This window comes from Phyllostomus hastatus, unplaced genomic scaffold, assembly GCF_019186645.2.
Source record: "Phyllostomus hastatus isolate PE091 unplaced genomic scaffold, TTU_PhHast_1.1 phas_scaffold_501, whole genome shotgun sequence".
In the NCBI taxonomy this organism is placed as follows: Eukaryota; Metazoa; Chordata; class Mammalia; order Chiroptera; family Phyllostomidae; genus Phyllostomus; species Phyllostomus hastatus.
In genome coordinates this window covers 3,769,384-3,785,327 of record NW_025334033.1, presented here as the reverse complement: position 1 = coordinate 3,785,327, position 15,944 = coordinate 3,769,384, and the positions used below count along the sequence as shown (strand labels likewise).

Here is a 15,944-nt window from a genome sequence, read left to right as displayed (position 1 = left end):
GGTTAGATTAAATGTTACAGTTGTTTAGAGCAGCAATTTACAGTGGGTGTGCTGCAAGAATTTTTGAAACATGCAGTACCTGCCTATTTATTTTACATAAGAAGAAGAAAGAAATAGAATGTTTCAACATTGTAAGAAAGGTTTGTTCAACCTTTTTTACTTTTGAAGTAATTATTTTTCAAAATAATTGACCGATGTTATGTCTTTGATTTTAGAGCCTATCAAGAAAGAAGATTCCTTTCACAGCTCATCCAGAAGTTCATCTCTGTGCTCAAATCAGTCCCACTTTCTGGTAACTATCTTCTTTTACTCAGCTTATTTGTGACGTTATTTAGATGCACCTATAGGACTTAACTAATTTTTACTCCAAAACTGCTCTTAGAATAATTTCAAATTGTAATGACAGAAGTGTATGTCCTCCCCTTTTCAAATATATTACCCATCTGAATATTAAATTCCCATGTATTGAAGACATCAGCAGGGTTATTGAAATGTTCATTAATTTAGTAAATATTTTTTGAGTTTCCTGTAAGACCCAGGTCCTGAACACAGGAGCTAGGAAAGAGTGGTAAACGGGGTAGTCACAGACTCTGAACGCATGGCCTCGACCGCGTGGTGCTGCACAGTGTTTTCCAGTGACACCACGTGCTATCTGCAGAGGGAGAGGGTTTTCTCAGGTATGAGGTACAAGACAAGATGGAAAGGATTCCCCTCCTTTGTGCCCCCATTTATTGATGAAACCAATATAAGTTTATACTATGTAGAGTATACACTTTAAAATATATCATAATCACATTCTATACAGATATATGTGTGTGTGTGCATACTATAGATTGGGGTGTGTGTGTGTGTTACATGCTTACATGTCAAGCAGGGCCAGTTACTTTATGCTGGTTTTACAAGATCTTTATAAACATTTGTGAATGCAAATAGAATATTGTTTACTTAATAAAGGTGTATATATGCCATGTAAGAGATGTCATTGGTTAATAATGTTTTATCCCTAACTGAAATATAATCTGAGAACAACTCTGTAGATGTAACATAGTTCTATTTTCACAAGATTGTAGCTTTGTTTAAACTAAAAGTACAATAGAATTACTTACAAATGCTGACCCTCCAAATAATATTTTACAACTGAAAATCATGCCATCATTCAATGAGGAAGAGTACTAATGTTATAAATCAGTTGTACCTGATTAGAGGCATAATATTACTATCAGCATCAACATAAAGTCACTTAATTATTAGTATATTTAAATATTTCAGTTAAGAGGACTTAGATTTGATTTTCTTACAGCAATTAGTAATAATGAGTGCTTGAAACTACAAGTATGTAATAATTAGGTCATAAAAAATTGATGCCTCTAGCTATAGAATGTTTACCTGTGATCATTTAGTAAGGTTTTATAGTCAAGGAACAACAACATTGGACCTGCAGTAATTTTATTTACTGTTGCCATTGTTATTTCTGTATTGTCAGAAAACAAAAGTATTTTAGATTGATCTTGAGTTTCGATCAAAATTTATTAACTTGCTGCAAAGGAAGAAGCAAGATGTTGAAGGCTGTGGGTTCAAGAAGGGTATAAAGATAGATGAATTACATAGTTGGGAAACAGAAAACTGATTTTTAAAAGAATAAGAAGAATTGTAGTTCCATTGTACAGAGTCATTAAAAACAACATGAACCTGTCAGTTGTTATAAAGGAAGTCTGTGCAGGATAACCTCAGATGCCAGGGTTGCTGTCAAGAGGAAGGAAAAAACACAGTACACGTTAAGCCGATGATAGGATGTACTGATATCTGAAATTGGAATAACAAGCTTTCAGCTCCAAACGACATGCCCAGTAGGGCCACCTACTTTAAAAACATGCAGCTTTATCCGCCAGAGTGCAGAAGTTAAGTGCCAAGCATCATATTCAAACTTATCTGAAATTATCTCCTTTTTGGTTGAAACAATCTTGACTGGATGGTTTTAGGTGGTAAAATGGTAGGCCATTTCCTGGCATGGGGGGTGGAGGATGAGGGACTTGTACTCTGAAAGGATGTCATGTCACTACACCGTAATTATTTAAAAACAAAAATGTAAAAATGCGCAGTGGGGAAAAAAGTCATAAAAAGTATCCCTTTAATTAGTTTGGCGTATATCTTTCCCACCCATTTTTTAATGCATTCTAAGGTATCTTTGTATGTACACATGGACACATATATGTATGTGTGCATATAAAGAAGTTCTAGCCCTGGCTGGTGTGGCTCAGTGGATTGAGTGCCAGCTTGCACACCAAAGGGTCACTGTTTCAATTCCCAGTCAGGGCACATGCCTGGGTTGTAGACCAGGTCCCCAATTGGAGGTGCATGGGAAGCAACCACACACTGATGTTTCTCTCCCTCTCTTTCTCCCTCCCTTCATCTCTCTCTAAAAGTAAATAAATAAAATATCTTTTAAAAGTTCTAGAAGCTTAGTATGTGAAGACAATATGAAAAGTAGGGCAAGAATTAATGTAAAACTGCCTTTCTAGGTTTTATATCTCAAGTTTTTTAAAAATCTAATTATTATTACAGATTTTTAAAAATTAACACTAAAATATTTTTGCAAATCTTCTTTTTATAATATTTCTGATCCAAGTTTTCATTTTCTCATATTTGTAGAGCCAGATATAAGAAGGCCGGCTTTTTTGTGAAATCTGTGGGAGGTCCTTACTTTGATCATAGTTCAGTCCTGATGAATAAGAGACAAGTGATCTTGTTTAAGTAACTGCCAATTTTAGGATATAGTGCCACATACTAACCTAAGTAAGAAAATTGTAACCTGTTTTCTCTGTTATGTCTAGAACCTGTCACTATGGACAAAGTTCATTACTGTGAAAGATTCATTGAACTTATGATTGATCTAGAGGTAAGAAATGAGTAGTTACTTTACTATTACACAATTTAAGGAGGCTAAGATTAAGCATATGATTATATGTGAAATACTTTTTTATCACCTCAAACTGGCCTTCATATTTATTTCAAGGTGTCTTAGAGAAGCAAGTCAAAAGCAATTGACTCTTGAAGTTTTCTGATGGCTGCTGTTTGTAGGAAACATGGGTCTTGGTGCAGTTATTAATCATGAATAGTGGCAGTTTATTCCCTGTCATGTTTCAGCACTCCTTCACAGAATTGTAAACAGTGGCTGAAGTCATGGGTTTATGGCCATATCTTAATGATCGCACTTTTTAAAATTTGCCTACTGTGGTTAATGAAGAAAGTTAGAGCTGCTATTGTCAATTTTTTAAATTAAGATTCTTTTTAAAAAAAATTTTTTTATAAGATTTTATTTATTTATTTTTAGAGAGGGAAGGGAGGAAGAAAGAGAAAGAGAGAGAAACATCAGTGTGCGGTTGCTGGGGGTCATGGCCTGCAACCCAGGCATGTACCCTGACTGGGAATCGAACCTGTGACACTTTGGTTCGCAGCCCCCACTCAATCCACTGAGCTACGCCAGCCAGGGCCTAAATTAAGATTCTTTAAAAAAAGATTGCGTACTAGTAGGTAAAAGATTTTGATGGAAAGTTCAGATGCAGAGTTGCTGTAGTTCAGATTGAATTTATTTTCTTTCCTTTCCCTCTTTAATGAAGGAAATTGAAAGAAAATCCTGTTTTTTCCTGATCTGGAAAGGTAGGGTGGTTTCTTGACATGAGGATTAGAGTGTTGGACTGGCAGTCATTTTTGAGATCTTCATTCAAGTTCTTGCTCTGCCAGTGACTGATTTATAACCACTGAGGATCTCGGTAACCTCACCTGTAGAATGAGGGTGTCTGACTGCATTAGTGATTTTCAGACTGACTGGCATAGTTTCGCTGTATTGTCTTGCTGGCTGCTGTAGGGGGATGTGGGAAGTGGAAGAGGGGTCTCCACTCAGGGTTCCTCACTCCCTTCTTTCTCAAAGCAGCTCCATTTTTAAACCTACACACAGTACATACTGGGATTTCATACAGGGTTTTGTTTGAAAACTACTGGCTGATACATTGAGATTTTTTTCAGTGCTGTATTTTTTGAGAAATAACAACACTGATTTTATTTACAACATGGACCTTGCTTTGTGCATGATGTCTTCGTGAGACTGGAGGGTGCTTTGGATGTGATTAATGTTTTCATATCAGTGATTTTCAGCTCTAGCTGCAGAAAACCTGCAAACTTACTGCAGTGATGTTTATGTTTTTATAGGCCCTACTCCCCACAAGGCGCTGGTTTAATACCATCCTGGATGACAGCCACCTTTTGGTTCACTGTTCCCTTTCCAATCTTGTTCATAGGGAAGAGGATGGCCATCTTTTTTCCCAGGTAAGCATTTGTGTATCTGAACATGACTTACTGTTCTTATTTCTAAATTGATCTTTTCTTCGCATTGCAACTGAGAATACCAGGGTATGACCCAAAGTAATTTTGCTTTATATTGAATTGAATAATGAAAATTCATAATTGTTCATTTTAAGTAACATCAAGTCTACAAAATGAATGCATTTTTGCCCTGATTGGTGTGGCTCAGTTGGTTGGGCTTCATCCCACAAAGCAAAAAGTCGCCAGTTCGATTCCCAGTCGGCATATACCTGGATTTTGGGTCAGCCCTCCAGTCGGTGTAAGGCAATCAACTGATGTTTCTTTCTCACACTGATGTTTTTCTCTCTATTTTTCCTGTATCTCTTCCCTTCTCTCTAAAAATAAAGAAATAAAATCTTAAAAAACAACAACAAAATGAATGCATTCTTGTATAGGTGGCCTCTAGTACTGATATATTACAACCTTTTGTTAATCTTATGTGAGCTTATTATGATTTTACTAAATTATGTAAAATTTAGTGATGTAGCCCACATAACCACTGTGGGATGTAAAAGATGATGAGCATTAATTTCAAGTGAACTGTGCCCTAATTCCATGGCTCTCCTTCCGTGAGATGGTGACAGGCAGTTGACAGCGTGGAGATGTATATGCTTTGTTTGCTAACTTGGATAGGAACATGCTATTATGGTTTTGCATTTCCTGTAATGTCATCTGGAAGAAAAGTCTTCTAACAAAGTTCTAACACTTGCCTTTAAATAAGATCATAGTTAGAGATACAATTTTAATGTGTTTAGATGTTACATGGGTTGGTCAAAAAGTCCATTTAGTGTTTTCTGTAAAATAAAAAATACATTTTTCATTTTCACCAATAACTTTATTGATCTGGATATTTTCAGTATGTCAGCTACCTCCTGCTATTGGCTTTTAGTAGGTAGAGGCCCGGGGTGCTGCTAAACACCCTCCAATGCATTAGGCAGCCCCGCAGGAAAGAATTATTTGGCCAAATGTCAATAGTACCAAGAAATGTCACAAACCACTTTTGTACTGCACAAATCTTTTTTTTGCATTTCAATTGCATTTTCACCTTTTTTGAAATAATAAAGCATAATACACAGAAAATGTTGCGTATTTTCTTCCAACTTCACTATTAAAATGGCTGCACAAAAAATTCACCAATTTTGATAAGGTTTTTTAAATGCATGCTGATATGACAGCTGTCACAATGCAATCTAACAAAACTGTTTTGAATGAAGTTAAAGACAACTAAGCACTATTAGAGCCATTGTATAGAAAAAACTATGAACTTTTTGGCCAACTCAGTACGTCTTCTTTTATCTTGTATCTGTGAGCATTCCTCCTCTTCTCATTCCCTTATTAAATTCCAGTGATATTGACTCATATATTAAAATAAATTAAAATATAATATCTGATATGCCACAGAGTAGCATTGAGAGTAATAAGGATTTGGGGGGAAGGTAGTCAGTGAACTGTGTTGTTGTGGCCGCTACAGGGGGAAAGCAGGCCTCCATTAGCAGCAGGAACGACGGTAAGCTAGAGAAAGGGCCTGATGGCCACAGGGACTGAGAGGAGTAGATCGTTTAGCTTTCCCCACTTTGCTGATTTCCCCCATTGAAGCAGCACATAAAGAAGAGTATCTCCAATCACGAATTCCAGAACCCTTAAGTGGCATTAGTAAAATACCTCCGGGGTTCTCTCTAGTGGTATAATTTCTAGAAATTTGCAGTGATGTAGATAGATTTTTTTTCCATTAAAATGCTTGGCTTCCTTTGATTAGATCCTTAATGTCTCTTTATTTTGGCGATCGTAGTTTGAGTTCTTCTCTGAATAAGTAGACCATGTATATGATATAGACTTAATTTATTGACAAGGCACATGTGTACCTGTTCCCACATAAATAAAACTGCATTTGGATATGTTCTGAAATGTTTGTTGCACTGTTTATATTACAAAGTTTTTCAGAACCTCTGAGAAAGTAAATATACTTGTCTATTATTTTAAATAAATAATGTTTGTTCATGCTTTTATGTTCACACAGTTTATTAATTTAAATATTTCCTTTCAGCTGCTGGACATGCTTAAGTTCTATACTGGTTTCGAGATTAATGACCAGACGGGAAATGCACTGACAGAGAATGAGATGACTACAATTCACTATGATAGAATCACTTCCCTGCAGGTAATTGAAGTGCATTATAGCCTTTGCTTCTGCTCCATAAAGTCAGGTCATGAATAATTAGTATTTGTATAGTACAAATAGAAGAGGTATTAATTGAACACTATTTTCATCTTGAATTTTGAGTTCATGAAAAAAATTTCTTTCTTTCCTAGGCCTCGTTCTGAGAATCTATATGTGAATATTTGATACTCGGAAATATTAGTTACTGGGATAGTTTAGTGCACTTAAACATCAGTTTTATTTTATGAAAGAAGATATGTCAGCATATGACAAAGTGGTGTGAACATTTTGTGCATTTTAGAGATAAACGCAGGTAATGGACTTTACCGATACAGCTCAGATGAGAAAAAGTACCTTTGTGTTCTCTGATCTCGTCTTCCTCATGAGCTCTGTCTCCTCTGGTAGCAGAGCAAAGCTTTCATTGTCAGTGTAAAGTGATTCAGTTCTTTCTGTTCTAAGAAGTCATTTTTGGAGTAAAGACTCAGTCAGACATAAGCTCAGCTTTCTTTTAGAATCAATTCTACCATCTCCCAAGGAGTCTCTGCTCTTCCTCCTTTTCCCCAAATGGCATCTGAGCTTGTGGAGACACTAGGATAGCCTCCTGGTGTCCTAGTTAGCTCACCCTTCCAGTTTGGGCTGTGTGGTCATTTTGCCATTGCCTGTAGTAATCTGTGGCAGGCTCATCTGTAACTTTGGCACCCTTCTGCATGGTACTCTGTGGGTGCATGAAAACTTCTGGATCTTCTCTGTGCCACGTGGGCATCAAGGAAGACTAGGGATGTTATCTCACATTTTCCTATCAAATCAGCATAATGCCGCTGTTTCTGCTTTCTCGGAGCTTACTCTGTTGATGGGGGTTGGGACCCTGCGAGGTCCCCTTTTCAGAGTTCAACACAAAGCAGGACACAGCATGCTGCATTTTTGGCCTTTCCCTCAAGCTATCTCTTTATTGGGAATTTTCCTTGAAAACTAAAACTTTCTTTTAGTTTTGTTAGGCCAGGTCTTGAGAATAAAATGTTTTGTTTCTCCCTCATGTCAGGGAAGCTAGCTTTCCTGTATATTCAGAGTACAAGCTTAGAAATAAAAAAACGAGCACTGACTCCTTGTTTTTCCATTCCTGCCAGAACAGATCTGGTTCCTCCCCATTGCACTGAATGCTTCTGGCTCAGTGAGGCAGAGGTCACATGTGAGGAGCATGTAGAAAAGAGAAGTCTATTAATATTTTTTAAAGTATTTCATATTAGAGTATATAAATTCTAGTTGATTGTATTAACAGGTATACATTACTTATTGCCTTTTTTTATTTTGCTGTTCTTTTCTAGAGAGCTGCTTTTGCACATTTCCCTGAACTCTATGATTTTGCCCTCTCAAACGTGGCAGAAGTAGACACTCGGGAATCCTTGGTCAAGTATTTTGGACCTCTCAGGTAAGGCGACGTGAAAGGAAAACTGAATTTTAACTTTCTTTCTTTGAAGCATTGTTGCACCGCTTTAGACTGTGTTACATGTCACCCTGTTTATTGACGACTAGAACTAGTGCTTCTCTCTAGCATTCTGTATCTTTGGGTTAATATGTAATTATCCATCTTCTCTTTCTTTTTTGGTAAAATTTGTATTTTTCATAACATACACTTTTCCTAGATCTTAAATTTTTCTTACAATTGAACATAAAGTTCGTATTCCATCAGTCATAAAAAACATACAACAGAAATAAAAAATGTTCATCATACATTAGCTTCCCCTGTAGCCACGGTTTTGCTTTTTGCAGTGTCAGTCATTTGTGGTTGTCTGTGGTCCAAAAATATTAAATGGGAAATTTCAGATATAAACAGCTCATCAGTTTTAAATTGCACACTGTCCCGCTCCATCCTGCCCAGGACGTGAATCATCACTTTGTTTAAAGTCTTTGCTAAATGCACTTCCTGCCTGTTAGTCCCTTAGTTGCCACCTTGGAAGCCAGGTTAACTATTACATTATTGCAGTGCTTGTGTTTAAGTAATCCTGATTTTACTTACTAATGGCCCCAAAATACAAGAGTAGCGATGCTGGCAATTTAGGTGCCAAAGAGAAGCCATGAAGTGCTTCCTTGGTTTAGTAAGAAAGAAAGTGTTTGCCAAGGTTGCTAAGATCTACGATAAGAATGAATATTCAGCCTTGAAATTGTGAGTCTTGAAACTGAAGAAAGAGAAAGAAATTCATAAGCTAGTATGGCTGTTGCATCACAAACTGCAAAACTTACGGCCACAGTGCATGATAAATGCTTAGTTAAGATGGAAAAAGCATTAAGTTTATGGGTGGAAGAGTGCTCACTTCAGCAGCACATACACTAAATTTGTGGGTGAAAGACATAAACAGAAATGTGTCCTGATTGCTGTGCTGGGAAGCACTGAGCTTATACAAAGACTTTAGCATGAAAGACACCAAAGCATTTCCTGCAAGTAAGGGACAGTTACACACATTCAGGAGTAGGTTTGGACTGAAATATAAAAATTACTGGAGAGGCTGCATTGCTGATGAAGAAGCTGCTGCCACATTTCTGATAGAGGTGAAGTTGGTTAAGGATGAAAGGTACGTGTGCAGGGGAAAAAACACAGTACGTACAGGGTTTGGTACTGTTTGAGGTTTCAGATACCCAGGGGGAGCTTGGAACATGTTCCCCATGGCTAAGGAGTGGGGACTGCTGCATGGAACATTAGAGCTGTGTCTTAGGAAGATTTTTGCACATTTACAATTTATGAAATTAGCAGTACTCTCTCTTACTTAGCTCTCTGCTACTATATTTTTTTAAATAGTAATAATAGCATACATTTATTTACTGTATGGTAGGCACTCTGTTAAGTATGTAAATAACTTAATCTTGAAAACATCTACTCCAGAGGAGTAGGCACCGGGTTACACAGAAAGTTGCTGAGGCATGGAAGAGTTAAGTAATTTGTCTAGGTCACACAGCAAGTAAGTGGCAAATACACAGTCTGCTTTCTGAACCCTAACGTTAAAAAAACAAAATTTTATTGATGTATGATTGGCATTCAATGTTATTTAGTTTCAAAATACAGCATAATGTTTTGATATTTGTATGTATTTCAGAGTGAATACCAAAATAAGTCTAGTTAACATCTGTTGCCATAGTTACGGAATTTTTTTCCTTGCAATAGAACTTTTAACATCTGTTCTTTCAGCAACTTTCTAATGTGCAGTACAGTGTTGTTACCTGTACCACCATGCTGTACAGTGCATCCTCATGATCCATTTAACTAGGAGTTTGTGTCTTTTGACTCCCCGTCCCACCCTGGGAGCCATCCATCTGTGCTTGTATCTATGAGCTTTTTTTTTTTTTAAAGAGCCCACATATAAATGAAATCATACATTCCTGATGGAAATTCAGAGTCGTGATACTGAAGAAATTTGACAGTTTCTTGTGTCTTGTAAAGTTAAGCATGCACTTGTAAGTGTTCTCACAGACACTCCCAAGAGAAATGAAAACTGGCTTTCACAGAAAAAACCTGTACAAAAATGCATATAGTGGCTTTATTTACAGTTGTCAAAAACTGCAGTACACAAATGTCTTCTAACTGGAGAACGAATAAACATGCTGTGATATAGCCCTATAATGGAATATTATTAAGCAATAAAAAAGAACCAATAATATTACTCAGCAATGACAAGATACAACAAAGTATCTTTCATAATACATTATTGTATCTATAATACATTATACTAGTGAAAGTAGCCAATGTCAGAAGGCTGCGCAGTGACTCATTGACCTTCCGGGAGCAGCACAGTTGCAGAGATTGGAAACAGATGAGCGGGTACTGGGGACTGGGACAGAGCGAGGGAACTGGGGTTGGGGGTGGCTACACTGTACCGACGGAGTAGAAAGCACTCAAGCTCATAGTGGCAAATGCGAGTTTTCCAAAATTCCAATTTTTCACTTGGAAGTTCAGATTTTTCTCTTTGGCAGCAAATTCTGTTAGTTGTTTTTCTTGAAAATATGGGTTTCCTAAGCGAGGTTTTTGAGGGGTTTTAAAAACTGTGTGTGGCCTGAAGAATGCGGTGACTACTTATAGTGCTGGTTGATGCCCCTGCCTTGATCTAGGCCAGCAGTATACCCACCATTGCTTTTGCACTGTCACTGTGTATGTACGGACAGTGGGGAAAAAATAATGACTTAGTGATGTGAAAAGGGCTTGTCCTTGCAGACTCCCTGCAAGGATCTCAGGGACCATGACAGGTTTTTCAGGAGGCACTTCGAGAACCCTGTATTAGGGGTTTCTTTCATTGATGATATTTTCTACTTGCTACTCATGTCATAGGATTATATTTGCTAGGTAAAACTTTTTATACAGTCTATAAAATTACATGTTTCAGAAGTGAAGTAAAATAATGAAATAGTCTGATTTGAATATTCTCTACCCTGCAGTTCAAATACACTCCACCAGGTGGCATCATACCTCTGCTTGTTACCAACTCTTCCTACAACTGAAGACACAACTTTTGACAAAGAATTTCTTCTAGAATTGCTGGTAAATACATGTTAATGTTCTTTGAATTTTGCGTGTGGTTTTTCCTACCTATCTGAAACATTCTTAAAAATGTACATTGGTACAGATTTTTTTTCTGGACTAAATATTAGATAGACAATTTCTCCTTTGCAAATTAATTTATTTGGTTTTATCCAGTTTCTTTTCTCATCTCTTGGATTTCTTTTCTCAAGTATTTTTGCCTCTTAAAACTGCTTTGTAGCATGAATTTATTCCAAGCAAACATGTATGAGAAACTTCTGTGTCAGGCTCTGGAGTCAGGCATTGGGGGTACGTACGTAGATGGCTGACACCATTCCTGCCTTTAAGAGGTCACGGTTACACACTGTTATGTAAATATAGCACCTTGAATATTAAGCCAGACCTTTATCACTAGAAAATTCAGGCATGTTTAGATACAAAGTTATCACTAACTTAGTGGTTGAAGAATTCTAAGGGATTTCTCAGTCATGAAGGCTTTAACTCTCAAACTGATACTTTTTTTTGTCAAGCTGTATTTTTTCTTTTAGGTTCATTGCAGAATTGAAGGGAAGGGATGTACCTTATTTTTAACTTCAGTAAAATATTTCATAAAATGGATGAACATTTAACCATACTCCTATGAAAATTTAGGATGTTTACAGTATCACTATGAAATAATGATGCATTGCTTGCACCTGTGTGTTTATTCCCTGTCCTCTTCATGTTTATTTAAAAGATAAAAGATGCAGCCATATTATCCTCCAAAAAGTGTGTGGTCCCACCAACAATATATTAAAGTATGTCTCCTTAAGCTTTTACCAACATTGGATGTTACGAGTCATCCCAGTTTTTGCCACTCTCAAAAAATAATAGCTTGTTTTAGTTTTGTGTCTCCTGACTGCCAGAAGGCTGTGTCGTTTTTCATGTGTTTCAGACTTTTATCCCTATACAAACATGCACTGTGGATGAATGTATACTTTTTACACCTGTGGGACAATTATGGGCACACTGTTTTGTGACTTACATTCCAAGCTACTGGTAGGATGTAAAATATAATCTCCCACTGTAGAAAGAAAGATGATATACTAGTTTTGGGGGTAGTAATAGGAAACTCTTTGTAGCAGGTGTTTTAAGCCTGGCAACAGGTGTGTAAGTGCCATTTGGAGAGAATTCCTTGGGAAGGGGTTTGAACTAATTCACATATGAAAAATATTTTATCGATATATTTACTTGCATAAAATGTGTATCCTGGGTCACTGTCTTTGCCTTCTTTCTTACAAATCATTTTTTATGCTGTCTAACCGCAAGTGCTTTCTCAAAATCTCTTGTACTGTTTCCTGACAATGTAAAATCATCTGTGGTAAGTCAGGATTTGGAGATTTATAGTAACTCCTTAAAATTTAAATTACTATGTTAAAAGAACACAATTTTTAAAGTTTATATTGTTCCAGCATTACTTTACATTTACCCGTCTACTAAAGGCTTTCCTCAGGCTTTGGATTCTTCTAAAATTCCAAATCATGATTAAACAGTTGAAATATGGCCCTGGCTGGTGTGGCTCAGTTGAAGTATCATCCTGTAAACCCACAGGCCACAGGTTTGATTCTCAGTCAGGGCACGTACCTGGGGTGCATGTTGGGTCCCTAGTTGTTGCTCATATAGGAGGCGACTGATCGATAATTTCTCCCTCACATCAGTGTTTTTCTCCTTCCCTCTCTCCTTCCCTTCCCCTCACTCTAAAATCATAAGCATGTCCTTAAGCGATGATAAAAATAATAACCTTAAAAAAGTTGAAATATGAATATTATTTAGATAATATCCACTACTTTTTTTTCCTAAAACAATATTATCTCTATTAAAGAGAATGTGACACATTTTTCAGATATATCATTATTTTAGCATGTGTTAATTAGGCAACAAACTTATTTCAGTATTTTAAATAAATCACTCTAATATTAACAATGCAAGATTATATAGAGATCACCAAGTCCAACTCTCTCATATTATAAATTAGACTGAGGTCAGCTTATTAATAAACAGTCCCAGAGTGTGTAGCAAGTCAGTACTAGAGTGAAAACTATAACCTAGGACTTGGGGCTCCCATTTTTTTCTTACACAAACCAATGCTAAGAGCTGTGGTTTTTAAGATCTTGGCATGTGCCAGGTGCTCTGACACTATTTTACGGCATTTCATTTTATTTTCATAAGAAACCTGAGAAATGTCAGGCATTTTATCTTTTTCACTGAAACAGGAAACTAAGATCAGGGAGTTGAAGTAATTTGCCCGGCTTTTACATAGCTCATGAGCAGAGGCACTGGAAGTTGAACTCACATCTCTCTGACTCCAAAGGCCATCACGACTGGGACCTTCTTCATCTTTGACTTCTGGGGGAAGAATGGAAAAAGGGAATAACATTTCTTGTTAAGTGCTACAGTAACTGCAAGATGTGAAACATCTCATTCCATACTTCTGGTGAATTTCTCCATAAATTATTTTGATTAAAAAAAAAGACACTTCTAACTTTCTGCCTGAACCTGTTCTTTTAGGTGTCTCGTCATGAACGTCGAATTTCTCAGATTCAGCAGTTGAACCAGATGCCTTTGTATCCAACAGAGAAAATCATTTGGGATGAAAATATTGTCCCAACCGAGTACTATTCAGGGGAAGGTACGATAAGAATTACAGGGCCCAGGTGTAGCGTGAAACTTAATTTGGAATTCACATGTAACTGGAAATACTGCTATGTGCTATATACACTGGGATAATTTTATGGTACCCTCAGGTTCTACTTAAGAAGCTAGAAACTATTTAGTATTTTGAATGCTTAGCATTAAGGGTTTTTATTAAATTTAACTGTGTGTGTGTGTGTGTGTGTGTGTGTGTGTGTGTGTATCATCCTGTGAAACATGACTGTAGAGCAGTCAGTTGTGTTGTTAGGAGACCTGGTAGCACAGGAAACACAGCTGGTCACTGCGTCCAAGTAACAGGCTTTGTTTGGAAGCGCTTTACTTCCCAAGCCTTTTGTAGAGGCTCTTTTTGCTTATAGAGCCAGGTGATGACCACCTTAAAAAGACATTGTCATTTGTTAATAGTAAACCTTTAGTTTTGATTCACAATGGTATTGCTTAGTTTGTTCACCTACCTGTTTTAACATATTGTTTCCAAATGCTTTTGCTCATCCTCTAAGGATGAGAATTTGCTACACCTGAGTGTATGCCAAAGTGCATTTGGACACATTTTGAAGGCCTATTTCAAAAAAGTTTATGTAAATCTTTTGAACAACAGTATTAGAAGAAATGTGGCTATCTTAAAGACATCATCAGTATTGGTACATTTATTTAAAAGTAAAACTGTTACTTCAGAATCACGTCCTGAGCCATAACTCCAATAAACGCAGTGTATTAAAACTGTACTGGGTTTCAGGATAAGCAGTCTTTCTACTTTTCAATGTACTGACAATGGGTAATACATTATTTTCCCACTTTGCTAATTGTTCATGCTAAAAGCATTTGTGACCATACATGTATGGCATCTCACTCTTTGACTGATCAGTCCCTAAAAGGCACATAACACTTAGGAATATTTTGTCTTTTTAATAAAAAGTTTATGTGTCTTTAAACATGTAAACAGTCTAATGTCTAGCTTTTGGTTCTATTCAGTGATGGTCTTGGTTTAAAACATCTTGCTTAGTATAAAGTATTACTTTTCTTTCATTCCCATGGTTAATGAATTTAAGTGAAAAAGAATACTTCTCAGAATTTCAGTCTTTACACTTTTCACAGAAGGAAAGTATTTCAGAACAATATTAGTTACCAGATGGTTGAATGTAACACAGCTATTTGCAGAGACTTGGCTCCATCTTGCATTGTTCCTCCTTGGCCGTGGACGGGACTGTGTTGCGGGCCCAGGATCTGATGCTGAGCGACAGGCAGAGATCAGGCTGTTGCTGTATGATTGTGCAAGCTGCTTGAGGCTCCCAAGGAGGGAAACTAAGTGTAAAATTGGAGTAGATATGAAAAACACAGTGTAAGAATTATGAAGAAGACCTTGGTGAAGCTTTGCCTTTTAAAAGCCTTTTAATTATAAAATAGACACAAATAGGGAAAGACACACAATATAAATATGGGGCTTTACAAATTAGCGTAAGGGAAATACCATGAAACCCTTGTAACCACCTTGTCTGCTATCCCAGAGCCCTCCCATTGCACCTTTCCAGTCCCCACTTCCCCTCTCTACTTGAATATGACCGTTTATGTCTTAGCTTTTATAGCCATCAGTATGTTGCATTTTAAAATAGTTTTATCACCCAAGTGTGTAGCCCTAGACTCTAAGGTCAGTCTTGCACATTTTAAAAACATCTTTTACTTTACAGGTGGCCCCTATATCTCTCCTTTGTCTTTCCATTGAAGACCTGCATTGTTTGATCTGTGTAGTTTCTCATAGTCTAGATTTTTCTAAGTGACTGTGAGCCTGTCTCTCTGCCTGTTTGTTTGTTTGTTTGTTTGTTTTCCTTGCAAATTGGCAGCTGGATGCAGAGGCTCAGTCAGGGTGAGGTTCTCTCTCTCTCCAGCAATAATCTTGGTAGTTGTGCATTTGTTTTCCAGCAGGAGGCGCATAATGCCTGGTTGTCTTTTTGTCGTGTTAGTAGCCATTGCTGCCTACCAGCTCAATTTGTTAATTCAGTGAGCATTGTGAAGTGGTGACATTTCAGTTGTCTTTTTTTTTTAAATAAAAATATGCGATTGAAGGAGATGGTTTCTCCCAGCTTCTGACCTTAAAGCAATTGAATTAGATTTTAACTCAGAGTTTACTAACATAAACAGTGTGAAATTCTTATACATGAAGGTTTCTTGTTTTTAGGTGTGTTACAGCTTTGGTAAGCATAGATAAAGATGATGAAAAGAATATGAGTTTCAAGTAAAATA

General features: G+C 37.0%; 1 protein-coding gene across 1 annotated transcript in view; it reads left to right on the top strand.

Annotated features, from left to right (window-relative positions):
* AQR (aquarius intron-binding spliceosomal factor) overlaps nt 1-15,944 on the top strand; it is a 94,153-nt gene that overhangs the window by 26,407 nt on the left and 51,802 nt on the right. The window contains exons 9-15 of the mRNA XM_045821980.1: nt 216-292; nt 2,832-2,896; nt 4,207-4,323; nt 6,404-6,517; nt 7,840-7,943; nt 10,937-11,039; nt 13,566-13,686. Coding sequence (XP_045677936.1) covers nt 216-292; nt 2,832-2,896; nt 4,207-4,323; nt 6,404-6,517; nt 7,840-7,943; nt 10,937-11,039; nt 13,566-13,686 — 701 coding nt within the window. The remainder of the gene's footprint in view (nt 1-215; nt 293-2,831; nt 2,897-4,206; nt 4,324-6,403; nt 6,518-7,839; nt 7,944-10,936; nt 11,040-13,565; nt 13,687-15,944) is intronic.